The sequence below is a fragment of the Stegodyphus dumicola genome, chromosome 2, assembly GCF_044657685.1.
Source record: "Stegodyphus dumicola isolate Sdum_Otavi_A_Nest chromosome 2, ASM4465768v1".
Taxonomy (NCBI): Eukaryota; Metazoa; Arthropoda; class Arachnida; order Araneae; family Eresidae; genus Stegodyphus; species Stegodyphus dumicola.
Window position 1 is genome coordinate 47,052,298 of NC_140769.1, and position 15,428 is coordinate 47,067,725.

Consider the following 15,428-nt stretch of genomic DNA (forward strand, 5'->3'; position numbering starts at 1 on the left):
AGTAGATTATAGATTGTTAAATTGCATAACTGAATCATATCAAATACGTCTACCTAAGATTTCAGATATTTTGCATAATATAGCAGGTAAAAGTTATTATTGTGTGCTAGATCTTAAGTCAGCATTTTTTCAAATGAAGTTAGATCAGAAAGATAAAGAAAAATTAGCCTTTTGCACGGAACTTGGCAATTTTCAACCAACTCGGTTACCTTTTGGTGCAAAAAATTCATCTGCTTATTTCCATACTCTAATATCAAAATGTTTAGGTGAATTGCAGGGTCCAAATTTACAATATTTTCTAGATGGCATAATTGTTGCAGCTAACAGTATAAATGAACTAGTAATTATTTTACAAAAGGTGTTTGACAAGTTAAAAAAATTTAATTTAACATTAGACCCAGCCAAATTGCAGTTATGTAAACAAGAGATTACGTATTTAGGTTTTTCGGGTAATAAGAATGGTTTTGCTCCTTCAGAGGAGAATATTCAGAAAGTAGCCAAATTTCCTAGGCCAAGAAATGTGAAAGAGGTTCAAACATTCATAGGCATGGTAAATTATTTTCGACACTTAATTTTTAATTATGCAGAAATTGTCAAGCCAATAGTAAATTTAACAAGAAAGAATATACCATTCGTGTGGAACGAGAGATGCCAAAATGCATTAGATAAAATACAAGAATTAATTTTAGAAAAACCCACAATAAAAAACATAGAAAATGATAAACCTTTATATTTAGTAACCGATGCTTCTAGATCAGCCATTTGTGGCATATTAATGCAAAAAACTGATGAAAAGTTTTTCCCAGTACAATTTTACTCAAAAATTTTAACACCTGCTGAGGCTAGATATCCTTCAATTAGGAGAGAACTTTATGCAATCTTCAGATCAGTAAAGCAATTTCACGAACATCTGTATGGGAAAAAAATTTATAATATTAACGGATGCTAAACCTCTGACTTTCCATATTAGTCTTGACAAACAGCCAGATATTGTAGCACGTTGGTTGTTATATTTACAGGAATTTCAATACACGATGGAGCATATTCCTGGTTTAAAAAACCCAGCAGACTACTTGTCAAGAGTTTCAGAGGATGTAGTGGTAAACAATGTAAATATATTTAAGACCAATGATAATTTGTCTATTCAAAACATAATTAGTAAACAGCAAAGTGATCCAGACATAAAATCAATTATAAAAAAATTACAGGATAACCACAAAGAAAGTGTAGAACAATATTTTATTGATAGTCATACAGATGTAGTAATGATAAAATTAAAACCTGTAAATATGAGAAAGAAAGACAGAAGTATCCAGAATAAAATTCTAATTCCTAAGGCATTAATTAAAGATGTATTACAGACAGTTCATGCGCCTCACTTTGGTATTCAGAAGACATATGGTTTGTAAAGGCAAAGTATTATTGGAAAGGTATGTACAGCGATACGAAAAGTTTTGTAGAAAATTGTTCAGATTGCTTACAAAATAAGTCTAGACCTCACAACACTCTGCCACGTCTAATTCCTAAGAAAGATCTTGCTCCTGGAGAGATGATAGCTATAGACATAGTTGGTAAACTGCCAAGATCCATAGATAATAAGTTTTATGTACTCACTATCATTGATCATTATTCCAGATATTTGGAAACAGTCCCGTTAAACAACTGCACTTCTCAATCCATCATAAAATCTTTAAATGATTATTTTGCCATATTTGGCATTCCAAAAATTTTGTTATCAGACAACGGTTCCTATTTTTGTTCCACAGAATTTACTCAATTTTTAAAATCGCTTAAAATAGAACACAGAAAAAGTTCAATTTATTATCCACAGTCCAATGGGTTGATTGAAAGAGTTCACAGGGTGATGAAAGAATCAGTTGCAGCAATATCAAACAAAATATTTGAATGGCCACAAAAAGTACTGATGTTTAAACTGTATTATAATAATGCTAAACATTCTGTAACTCAATTTTCACCAGCAGAACTATTTTTTGGTAGAACATTAAATACTCCCATAGATAGCAATGATCCTCTTAAATTAGCAGAAGATTTCCAGGAATATTCCAAAAGAATAAAGGAACAATTGAGTAGAGATAAGCAACAAGTAAAATTAAATGAGGATGAATACTTTAATTGTGCAAAAAAATATTTGAAAGGGAGAAAAATTCCAGAATTGAAATCAGGGGATAAAGTTTTTATGCAGGAATTTACTGATCGAAGGGTGCTACATCCAAAATACAAGGGGCCATATGAGATCATTAAAAAGCTACGAAAATGACAATTATATAATACAATTAGAGAATAAAACCACTAAAGTTCACGTAAGTAAATTGTTTTTACAAAAGCCTTCAAGAGTAGATTCAACACAAAACGAGGATTAGGAGTGTAACACAATTGTAAATTGTAGATCAGCAAATCAAAAAAAAAAGTGTAAAGAAGTTGTGATTATGATAAGAATGTAGTATGTGTACAAGCTAGATAATGAATGATGATCATGTGTGGTATGGGTCAATTTAGTGTAATAAAGTGCTAATTGCACGATTTTGGTAGAGTTGGCTGGTCCATATACCAGAAGAATTGATTTGTACTATGCAGGGTCTCATTGATTACTAGGTAGCAGATTCAAAAAAAAAAAAAAAAAAAAAAGAGTGTGGTTCAAATCTCCTTGTCTTACTGCTGAATCAAATTGAAGGTATGTAATTTAGTAGTGGATCTAATACAAATGTAGCTTATAACAATGTCATGACATATTGGTGTATCAAATGTATATGTAAAATGAATATGATCAAATGATAAAAGTAGCTATGTAATGAAATAGTGAATGTGATTCTAAAATGTAAAGAATGAAATAAGGTAAACAATGGTTAAGAGGAGTTCCATCAAAATTGATAATGCAAATGTTCTTAGTTTAAGTGATTGATTGGATATTTAATCATATGTGAATTGTAAATTATGTGTCTTAAGTGCCAAATTTTCATTGCCTGGAATCGCATCTGTGGTGATATTTTAGGAAAGAGTAGACATGCATGAGTATGTAAAAGAATAATACTAATGTAAAAAATATATATCACAAAATGTTTAAATGCTGTGTTTTTTTTTCAAACAATGTGAAATATTAACGTGAAATATGTGTGATAGTACATACGAAAGCTCAACTGTGTTCATAGAATGAGGAATGTATGGAGTGCTAACGAAATGATAAAGTGCAGTGCCTTTGCAAATGATGTAAAGATTGGTGTGAAATGTGTATGTAATGCAGACGAAAGTTCAAGTGTGTCCAGCAGAGAGGGATTTCATTTGTCCAGTGATGGGACAAATTTTTTTTTCTTCGGCCGGAGGGAATGTGAGAACATTGTGACTACATCGATTCTTGTATCGTTATCACGCGCGAGCACGTGCGTCGAAAGGTATAAAAACTGGAAGGACTGGTTTGTCTCTCTCTTTTTCCTTTTTACCCTCTTGCTGCCTGACGTCGAGCTTAGCGAGTGTGTGGCCCGTCCACACACACTCGGCAGTCGCCATTTGTTCCTGTCAAATTTTGCCGAGAAAGAAGCAGAATGAAGAAATCCAGTACTTAAAGTAGATGTTTGATTTGTGAATAACATAAAATAAACGCGCAAGCAGAATATAAGTAACTGTTCGACTTCAAGATGTGCTTGACCAGCAATGTGTTACCACGTGATGACGTGTGTAAAAATAATATGAATGTAAAAAGAAAAAAAGAAGAGCTTATAAGTGTGTAACCAGACAGCGCGATAATACGAAGATAAAATTGACCACGTTTCAACCGCAAAATTATTCGATGGGACAGGATTGCGCGAATAGTCACGTTTCGGCATTCCACGGACATTCCATTTGAGTTATCGCATTGCGTGTATCTAAGTTATGATATTTTAGTATGTATATGTGTGTGATAAATGTGTCTTATTTAATCCAGAAAGTATGTGTATTAAAATAAATATGAGATTGGAAAAAGAAAATATTCGGCTCATGCATGCATCAGTGGGTAAGTCTTGTTAATCTATTTAGTAATGATTAAGCAATGTACTAAACACCAAATTTTAGTTTAAGTATTTACGCAAAATTAATTTGTACTTGATATTCTTAGTATCGTCACTTTATACGATCACGGCCAGCAACACCACAGTGCGGTCGTTCGGTGTTATCCCAGCTCAAACAAGTAGGTCTCCTCCTCTGTAATGGTCTTTTTCGACGATGTTTGGCATTCGATAGCGGGTCCCTGGATCTCGTCATATCATTATCTTTCGAGAATCGATCTGGATACTAAATCGAGAGTCATCTGTAAAGAGTACGTATCCCCACTGCTCTGGTGTCCAACTGCGATGCTCACGGGCTCAATTCAACCGCGCTGTGACATGCAATGGGGACAAAGGAACACAAACCGCAGGTCGTCGGGCCTACAGTCCACCTGAACCTTCATGCAGTCAAAGTAGGAGAAAGCAGGACATATCTGTCCTGCAGCAGGACATAGATGCGACGAGAGCTGTTGTGCTACTAGTGATCTAAGGTGTCTTGCACATAGCAGAAGGAAGGGATAGTCTGTCGTTTTGGTGACCCTCAGGCGTCCAGATCCCCGTCTTCTACAGGGGTTTTGAATTTTTTGGTAACGATTCCACAGCCTGTTTGATGGCATTACGATGCACATTCAGCTTTCTCGCAACAGCGGATTGTCTTGCACCAGCTCGCAGTATCCCGATAATCCCCAAAGAGCTTCATCATGCAAATGGTGTCTTTGGCTTATGCTCTCTGCTTTGGCTATCTCGAATTACAGGGAACTATCCCTGCTTGCGAACTTATGCCTAGGTCCGGCATGCCTCCTTTAAACGCGTTGTAGTGTGACTGCAAGATTACGTTTTATGCTAACTTTGGTTATATTATAAGGTATTTCTTCCGCCTTCGTAGTGTAGTGGTCAGCGCGCTCGGAGCGTATTCTAGAGGTCCGTGGTTCGAGTTCCGGCGAGAGCATAGCTCATTTTTCATATCTCTTGCATTGAAATAACCTAATATCTCTACAACCTATTTGCATTCGGCAATGCAACCTCTACCTCATATCTAAAATTCATGTTTTAATTCCCCCTTTGTACATCCTACCTTTTCTTTTAGCGTGTTGCATATTTTTTTAGCACGTGTGTAATTTCTTAATTATTTTTCGTATTTTAAATAGTTCTGCCTATAGCATTTTTAACGAACTTTAGGAATATGAATAATATATATTAAATAATAACATGCCAGTGAAAAATATATTTAAGAGCAGGAATTTTGAGATTTTTATGAGGTGTTAAAGTCTGGTAAACAAAGTGTCAATATTCATCATATATGGACTTCGACTACTAGTGAACTAAAGTAGTTCGACTACTACCTGAGTATCAGAAGTTTATAGGCAACTATGTTGAGACTATAATGTTTATCACAACACGGATCGGGAAAATTAAGGGATTCAAACCATGGATTTTGCAGCTGATAGTTGGTTGTGCTTCCACTACTACGAGAGCCCATTCTTTCAAATTCTAATTCTCTCAAAGAGCGCCCGGGGATTATGTCCCAGATGACCATGCCCAGATAGTGATGACTGATTGACTACGACATTTCAGGTTTGACGTCGCTGCGACTATTAGGTTTTTAAGTGATCAAATATGAAAAATCAAGCATATCTTCGCTGAAATTCAAACTTCCGATATTTTACTTGTTAGCTACCACTTGGAGGTGCTATTACTTAAAAACATGAAAACTCGGATGGGACATGCATTAATTTCTTACAACCATCTACAGCAGGTGTTTTATTTACTGCACACAAATGAATCATACATGTTCAGATCGGCCTTTAACCAAAGACGAGATATAAATTTATGGAAAATTTCAAATTTCGACATGGTGTAAGACTGGGATTTCAGACATAAGACTTAAAATAACTAAGAGCCTCGTCCTGAAATATGCAAAGGCCGTTTCGCATGAATTTGTGGTCAGCATTTCGAGAAGACACGTCTAAGTTCTGTGCATGAATTTACTATTGCTTTAAAGAAATAATTTAATAACACAGCTGAATTAGTTGAGAAATCGGTCCTTAATGTTCCCATAAATGAATATATGAAACGAAATGATATTCGGAAATTTTTGTTTTCCACATAGCATAATTATGGGTAACTATTCATGTTTTCTAAAATAAGCATTAGCATTTTTATATACAATTATGCTTAATAATATGCTTATTAATGGTCATAATTGATTATCCTCAATCCAAGTAAAATTAAACACATTTTATTTTTAAGAAATTATCATACTGATGTTGTGGAACAGAACTCACGTGCATGCTCTCTTTTATACTTTGCAAATAAGTACGTGTAATTGATTAGCTTACGATATTAATAAGAAGGAGTTTTTAATCAAGAATGATTAGCACATGAAATTAATGAAAGTGACTTCCAGCAACCGTCTAGAAATAATAAAGAAATACTATTGCAGATAATTAATTATCATTATTAATTGATACTGGTGACTTAAATTCTGTCAATATGTGAAATCTGCTACCATGGGCATAGTATTACCTTTTATGAATGCTTTGGTTTAGTATCTGTATCTTAAACAATTATGTGAACAAATTACTTTCGTCATTCCTCGCCTTGCATACCAGCGCTCTAAATTTCAATCAATATTTCACATTTATCTCAGCAAGTCTATATATAAAGCATTGCTTTGTTCGTTCCCATCAATCTGTATTCCCGCTTGATCCGCATCAATCTAGACCTACAGGAAGTGTGTTATTGTCCTAATAGTTCATGGGTAATCTGGGATCACCCAGAACAGTCAAGAGACGCATTACAAATTAATGTTAAAATCTAATGTGCTTGCGTAAATTAGTTACTTGTTTACAGCTCCTGGCAAAGATGTGGTCTAAAGTTCTCTTCGCTTTCGTAATTATCAAGATACTAGTATAATGTTTAATAACTGCACTGAATTCAGAGGTTGAAAAATTACCTATTTAATCAAAATATTATTAAATGTTAGATATCTATATCATATCAATAAATTTCTTGCACTGAATTCATGGTTATAGTTATTTAATTCGACAGTCTGGAATTCGCTAATTAAAATGTTGCCCACGAAAAATATAAAACACACAGCAGACTACCTGGTAAAGTACTGCCACCGTATTGACGGGTAATATGTTCGATAATCTAATGCAGTTATGTAAAAACAGATGCCAATAATGGACCTTTTGAACAGAATGTTATTCTTATCACATGCGCAAATATAATGAAGTTTAATTGATAAATTATGCAAAGTAAGATATTACTTACATTAAAAAACTGCAGTAAACTGCATATTGTGTAAGTAATGTTTACCGCATACTTCCTTTGTATCTCTATAATTTTTCAGAAGTTAAGAATAATATCATTTAACGTGATCTTGAAAAGATTGCAGAGCAGTGATTTATACTGTACTTGTACTATATATTATCATGTAGTAGCGATTAAAAGAATACCCAAATAAAAATCATGCTGCTCTATTAAAGGTACTATATAAGCAATGAGTTTTAAATTCTAAAATGCTGACGGATATTTCTGTTTACAATGGTATTTCAAGTAAAGCTAAAAGATGCATAAACAGGCTAATATATTACGAGGTATTGCATCTTGTTTGAGCTTGAAGTCGATTTTAAACTCAATGAACTGTTTATTTCTGTATGTTTAATCAATTTGGAACAAAATTTATCTACGTTTTGTTACAGATTCCTGTTAGTTTCACTTTTATAAAACTAAAACTAAACACATTTTACAGCTATGAAATTTAGGTAATTAGAACAATTTTTATTTAGAACGAAATAATGGTATTTTTCCGTTTGTGACCTTTTTCAAAGAGATGCAATGTGAAAGATGCATTGTGCAAGACATTGCACTTTCCAAGTAGTGCATACAAAAGGAAAATATGTTTAAATATTTTATTTACATGCATATATAATATGTTTCATTTTCATAAATCAGATTTAGTATGATATTTGTACGTAGGTACGAGTTCGTAATGGATTGAATGCACGAAGAAACGGTGCTAGCTTAGTAAAATTTATTTTCCCGAAAGAAACACCTCTACAGTTCGGAAACTTTTCAGAAAAGTACCTCTTCTCAGTATGACAGAGCACAATCAGTAGTTACCACTTCAAGTTACTAGGAACATTAAAGAGAAGACAATATATATAAAAACTCTGAAATGCCTAAGACAACACAGCGATTTTTCCAATACTGTGAGGAAAACTCTGATCAAAATTGAGAATTGATTCCCTCTCTGGCCTTATATAGCTTCCCCCCATCTGCCGAGAAATTTCTAGCACCTTTGATTCTAAATTGCAGTTATATTTACATAGGGCCAGATACAGTTATAGTTTCGTAGTGTTCGGATCAGTGCAGTTTTACAGGTATAGGGCCAAAATGTTGTGAAATGTTCGCCGAATTTGGCGACTTTTAGTGATTTCTCACCTAATTCGGTGACGAAATATAGTCGCCAAAACCATCGTCTGCTATCATTTACCTCTATGTTAAAGAACTTGTCCCTGCAACCTAATTTTTCCGGCAAAGCTTCACTTCTTAAGGCCTCTCATGCTACACGAAACGAAAGATACTACAATTTACATATAATTTCGCGAACATTCTATACAAATATACAAAATTCGGAGCAATTTAATTTGAAGCGTGATGAGGAAAAGCAAGTAACTACCTGCATATCAAAATGAGACGCGAGAGAATTTAAACTGGCAAGATATTCGTTAAAATAGGTGTACTGACAAAAATTATCTAGCGGTTAAAATGTTAGTGACCTAAAAGAATGTATGCTACCTCAATAGCTGAATGTTAATTGAGTTGCATTTTATGCACTTTATAGTACCATAATCCATAGAAATAAATCTCAAGTTTATATAATGCATTCTGTATCATCTTGTACGTTATTAATTATTCCACTGATATCATGATTATTGCTGTACTTTTATCTTTGTTTTCTTAATTAATTTTGAATACTTAACAAATTTCTATTTTAAATAGGTACAATTTAGGTAGCGGTGCTGTGGTGCTCCGTTCATTGCAAAAGGTAATTCTTGGGAAATACCAGAGAGTAGTAGCAAAAAGATATCTGAAGGATGGAATGCTTGCTGTCGATGGGCAGGAAAGTGTATCTGGAAGAAGTTTGGGCACATTGAGCTCTCTAGATTTGGTAGAGAATTTATTTGTTGGTCATGTACCTGTGTCTTCTAAAATGTACGTAACCTGTCTATTTTGTTTTAGATTTTAATGAATTAAAATCAGAGTTAATTTTTGCAACGTACTTGTCGATGTATATTTAACATGTTTAATTAATATGTAATTTATAAGTTTTTGAAAAAGTATAAAAGATTTACTTTTTTTATTATTGGAAAAGTATCGGTTGAAAACAGAGTAAGAATTTCTTTTGCAAGCAAAATAAATTTTAAAATATCTTAAAGATGGTACATATTTATTAGTACGTATTTTGTTATAACCGTTTAGAGTAGCCAAAATTAATTTCAAAATTAACTTAAGTCTGAAAAAAAAAAAAAAAAAAAAAAAACATATTTCGATTTTGTCTTACCAGTCATTTTGTTTTAGAGTATATGCGAATATTGGCGTAGAAAATGGCTTCATTGGTTGCATTCGGCGTTTGAAAATTGACAGGCGAGAAGTGAATCTGAAATATCCATCTTCGAAAGAAATTTTGAAAAGTTCAGGATTAAGTAAGTTGTATTAAAAATAATTGTTTCCTTCTTTTCTTTAGCTTTTCTCTTCTTTTTATATTTCCTGGTACGAAGTAAAGGAAGTATTGTAATCGCGAAAAATTTAGGATATAATTATTTCAAAGAAAATATCCATGTGGGGAAAAACGACAATAACGTCATGCAACTAGTCCGTTCGTTGCCATTTGTGTTTGTTTCGAACCACCAGTGTTCAACAGTTTATCCAGTCAGCCACTTGTGGGTCAGAAAGAAAGGAAATGTTTAATTAAAACTGGTTAATGTAAATAAGAACTAAAATCTTATACAGTTTAGATAGAGTTGTTATTTGAACTACGATAATCCAATATCATAAGACAGAAATAAAAAATAAAAATAAATAAAAAAAATACCAGGTAAATAATTTTAAAATTCGGTGTCATGCCACATATTTTAATTAGATTAAGCTTTACATTTCCAAATTAGACCTAAAGACAATTTTGAATTATAATAATTTTAAAATACAGTGCTATGTTAGATACTGTAATTAGATTAAGCATTAAATTTCCTAACTAGAAGTAAAGACATTTTTGATTTATAACTTGAAGTATAAGTGGATTACGACAGTTGATACAATTATGGTTCCTGAAGTATTTTTTTAAATAACGGAACAAAAAATTATTAATTCATTACTTAGAATAATAATTGCAATAAATATATAATTAAATTTGCTCTTTCAAAGCGTTTTGTGTACAGACTTACATAAATGTTAATTATATATAAATATGCAACATCATTAATAGCGAAAACATTTACCAAATTTCATACTCAAATTAGCAATTTAATCAAAAGTGATTTTTTCAGCCTAAAATACCGTCTCTGGTAATATAAAATGGTTTCTTGATATAAATATTATTTTTTCAAAGGTGACTGTTCAGAAAACTCTTGTAGTGCTATGCCTTGTAAAAATGGAGGAACATGTCTTTCTTCAGAGAAGTTGAAATTCAAATGCATATGCAAGGATGGATTTTCAGGTAAGACATACTACATCCTTAGTTTAAATTAACATATGACTTAAGAAGAAACAAAATATTACTACATGGTTAGATAAAAACTGAAGTGCTTTTATTTGTTTTATATAAATGCAAGACCCTGATGTAACAGAAAGTACGAGTAAGTAGAAAAACTTAGTATTAAAGCAACTAACAGGAACAGGAATAGGCAGGACATACGTTAATTCACGAGACTGCAGTTTCGAAGGTTAAATCGCGGTTTCAACAGTGAGAGTTTAGCTTCTGCAATTGAAGCAGAAGGTTAAGTTTAACCTTTAATATAATTTTTTCACTCCCATAACTGAGGATTTAACTTTTGATTTAACTTTCAACTTAACGTTTTCACTTTCACTGCTGATGAAAAAGGTTCAATGAGGGAGGTCTTTCGAAACTATAATCCTGAAAATTTACTCACATTACTCTTGTTGCTGTTGTTTATTATTAGATGCTTTAATATTTTGCTGTAATATATTTCAAATATTTATATAATAATTGGTGGAGTTTTAAGATAGGAAGTTGAATATTATTACATTAGTACCTGCAACGAATTGCGATATTTAAAAAAATGTTGATGCTGAATACATGTCAAATAACTGTCTGTTAAGGAAACATTTAGAAGTTTTGATTGATTTTACATAATGTGTATTTTATGATATTTAGAAGTACTTAATCGTAAATATGATACCTAGTGATAAGGAAAGTAATATAAAATAATACCTAATGATCTGAGGAGTAGATTAATTTGGAATTCTAAGAAGTAATTAGTTAATTGGGAATTTAAATTCAAAATTTTGATGGATCTGCATATTTCTCATGCTGTGACAAAATTCTGTTCTCTCTTAGAACGAAATACACATTATTAAGGTGTAAATATATTTATTACTCTTTTTAGTCATTTATTGCAGTTTTTAAGTAACATTTCATTTGAAGGGAAATAAATCAACATTTTACCAATTGGATAAATAAAAAACGTTTTAGATTTCCTTTCAATTCTACAGTAAAGAGGTTTTACAGTACAAAAACTACTGAAAAGAATTTGCCGGGGGGGGCACTTTGGACAAAAAATTAAAAACAAATAAGATATTTAATTGTAACACTGAGTTTAATATGCTTTATGTTTTAGGATTCAGTCGTAACGTTTTATTGATTATTTGATAAGGAATGTAATTTAGAAATCATAAAAATATAAGTTTTGGAAAGAAAACAAACTGTATAATTTGAATAATGCAACTCATATACTTAAAATGTTTTAAATATTAGTTTAAGGTACAATACAAGCTTGTATGATTTCTATTTATAAATTTTAATTAAAATAAACTTAATAAATGTGCTTATCACTAGATTTAATAAATCTAATATGCTTAATTTAGAAAATTGGTATAAGTAAACAATTTTTCATTTCAATTTGGATTGATTTTTAGATAATGTAATAGGTCTCTGCATTATGTAAATATTTCATTACTGATGTTTACTGTTATTTACATAATGATTTGTTTTATTGCAGGTGAAAATTGCGAATTTGACCTTAATCCGTGTATTAGCAACCCATGTGGGGACGGTTCAACATGTGTTGTCCTTCCTGAAGGAAATTATGCTTGTAAATGTTTGCCAGGAAGGTCTGGAAAACAATGCAATAAACGTATGTATGAGATTTTAAACAAATTTATGTTTGCTTTAAATTCATTTTATAAAGCATATGCAAATACCTTGCAAGCGTTTTGTCAATATCTAAAAATGGTACAAAAGCAGACTGATTTTAATTCAAAATATATTTAAACGCATAGCAAGAAATATACTGTATGATACTCCACCAATACTAAAATAGATGTCAGTAGCATTATAAGAATTCCACCAGTAGAACAGTAGCTGCCTTGATCGATATGGATGTTAATGGTAATGACTACTACATTACTAGACTCCTATTTGAATCCCAGAAAAGGATACTGGTGCTTATAAATATATATAGTGTACTTCTAGCTCGCGTTGTTAAAATGCCGTCACCCCGAGAGTCTTCTCGACAGGTTGTTGTTAGGAGAAGAGAGGGCAGGGATCGTTGGATTCCATCCTCTGGGGACGTTCACCACCAAAATTAGGATGCACTTGGGCACGTGTATATGCTTTTCCGCCCAATGACATTTCGTTAGAGGTCGCACATGGAAGCGATGTAGCACCAGGGTGCCTGTGTCAAGGATCCTATTCCTTATCGAACATGTTGGTTGTTTCGAATGTTGTCATGAGTAACTAAAATAAAATATAATATTCATTTAGAAGTCAAACAACAACATAAAATATAATTTTTTAAAAAAATTATTATGTTATAATTTTTGAGTAAAAGAACAGTGAGATAACTGGTAATTCTAGCAGAAATAAAGCGTGCGCCGAGTTCCAAGCAAGACCTAAAAATGCTATCTCGGAAAGCTGAGAAAGGGGAAGCGAGCTGGTTTTTACCTGAGTCTAGAGATGCATATAATACATACATACAATACAGATAATGTGAGCCAACTGGTGCACTTAAATTATAACATAAGTCATAAATGTACAATACGGGTAAAACATGTCAATTTAAATAATATGTGTACTAAGTATGGCCATAGGCCGGTTACAATTATTTGGGTCATTCGCATCATAATCGTAAACCTTTATAACAGAGTTGTGTATACTTAGGAGGTAACCATAAAAATTCCGGGCAAGCCGGCCATAAAAATATTTCAATTGTTCAATGCCTAATTCATCATAAAGTTTTTGATTTCGAACGTACCAAGGCGAGTTGGTGATCTGTCCTAGGGCACAATTTTGTGCCTGCTGTAACTTTTTCCTACATGATTTACATGAATATGCCCAAACAGGGCAAGCATATCCTAGTATGGGATGTAATACAGTTTCGCAAAAAACGTTCCGCCCCAACGACGGTTATACTCTTTCGTCTAAATCACTTCAACTCCCTTCCAGCCAGCAGAAGGGTTTATCCCTCCAATTACACTCGCTTCTTCCTCTTCAAAGGAAAGCCAAGATTGTTTTACGTTTTTCTGCTCGTTAAAATGCTTTTGGCTGTAAAAAATATTCTGTATAACAATACAATGAAAATAACAGTATTTTATATCGTATTATGATGTGATTATACACTGGTGTGCAAAAATTAAGAACGAAGTCGAAAAATTAGCATATCAGCTGAACGAAGAGGCAGAGCGGACAGAAAGACCAATCAGGAGATTAAGTAAGGTGATGTGCGGTAGCACATGCGCAGATATGCAGGTAGACGTAATGGGAGAGTGTCTGAGTAGTATAAAGCATGTTGTAGGTCTAAAATCAGTATTTCTGGCAAAGAGATTGCACGCCGTATAGCAGTTAAAATCACACCGAGTTGCTGCCTCAGCGAGAAATGGCGAATAATCAATCTGTTAGACGACATCTGGATGCTTTTACCCGAGGTCGAATCATTGGGAAGTTGGAGGAAGGCCGCAGTGTGAGAAGTGTGGCTGCAGAGTTCGGAATTGCTCACAGCATCGTTTCACGACTTTGGAGACAATTTCAAACTACAGGAACAGCTATCCGGAGGTTTAGTAGTGGTCCTCCACGAGGAACCACATCCGCAGATGAGCGGTATATTGCTTTACAGGCCAGAAGAAACAGGCGGCAGACAGCGGGAGAAATCGCTAGACACACGACACAGGCGACTGGACGACCGATATCGCGTTTTACCGTGGCCAGAAGACTGCACGGGGGTGGTCTGTTTGCACGACGCCCTGTACGGTGTGTACCTCTAACGCCTGCCCATCGGAGAAGGCGTTCACTGTGGTGCCGGGATCACCGGAATTGGAGAGACAATGAATGGGGCGAGTACTCTTTAGAGATGAGAGCAGATTCAGTCTGAGTAGCGATTCTCATCGCATACTCATCTGGAGAGAGCGGAGAAGCCGCAATCATCCCTCGAACATCATTGAAAGGGACAGGTATGGAGGTGGCGGTGTTCTCGTTTGGGGAGGCATCATGCTTGGTAGTCGTACAGACCTTCACATCTTCGACACAGGTTCAGTCAACGGGACCCGTTATTGTAACGAGATTCTTCTTCCATATGTGCGTCTTTTTAGAGGCGCTATGGGTCCACAGTTCCTTTTTATGGACTACAATGCACCAAGTCATCGCACAGTAGCTGCCGAACAGCTCTTAGAGAGTGAGGATATTGAACGTATGGATTGGCCGGCACGATCTCCGGATCTCAATCCCATCGAGCATGTATGGGATTTTCTAGGCAGACGCTTGGCAGCTCGTACCTTACCACCAGTAACGATTCCGGAGCTTCGATTGGCGCTGCAAGACGAATGGGCAGCAATGCCTCAACAACTCATTGACACCCTCATTCTCAGCATGGGCAGACGCTGTGAAACCTGCCTAGCAGTCAGGGGAGATCATATTCCCTATTAAAGACCGGATGTTTCTTGCTGGACACCCATCACAGGGATGTTTCAGCCTTCAGTCGCATTGCGCTCCATGCTACTTTTTCAATAAAGCTCCTTTTTATACCTCTGATTTCTCTTTTAGTAAGTGTTGCTTACATTACTCATGTCCTTACGTATTGGGGATCTTACGGTATTAAATGTGTTGATTTGGAAAGCTTTTGTACAAAGTTATATTGAAAAAACCGTCTC

The 15,428-nt window shown here is 34.1% G+C and overlaps 1 protein-coding gene and 1 long non-coding RNA gene across 2 annotated transcripts in view; one reads left to right on the plus strand and one right to left on the minus strand.

The window, feature by feature from the left end:
- The window catches only part of LOC118193606 (agrin-like), a 217,236-nt gene that overhangs the window by 163,132 nt on the left and 38,676 nt on the right, over nt 1–15,428 (plus strand). The window contains exons 19-22 of the mRNA XM_085810646.1: nt 9,051–9,263; nt 9,630–9,754; nt 10,657–10,764; nt 12,287–12,421. Of these exons, the coding sequence (XP_085666772.1) occupies nt 9,051–9,263; nt 9,630–9,754; nt 10,657–10,764; nt 12,287–12,421 (581 nt within the window). The remainder of the gene's footprint in view (nt 1–9,050; nt 9,264–9,629; nt 9,755–10,656; nt 10,765–12,286; nt 12,422–15,428) is intronic.
- Nucleotides 10,765–15,428, minus strand: part of LOC146998436 (uncharacterized) — a 130,912-nt gene continuing 126,248 nt past the window's right edge. Inside the window, exon 3 of the long non-coding RNA XR_015039424.1 lies at nt 10,765–13,023. This is a non-coding gene — a long non-coding RNA (uncharacterized LOC146998436). The remainder of the gene's footprint in view (nt 13,024–15,428) is intronic.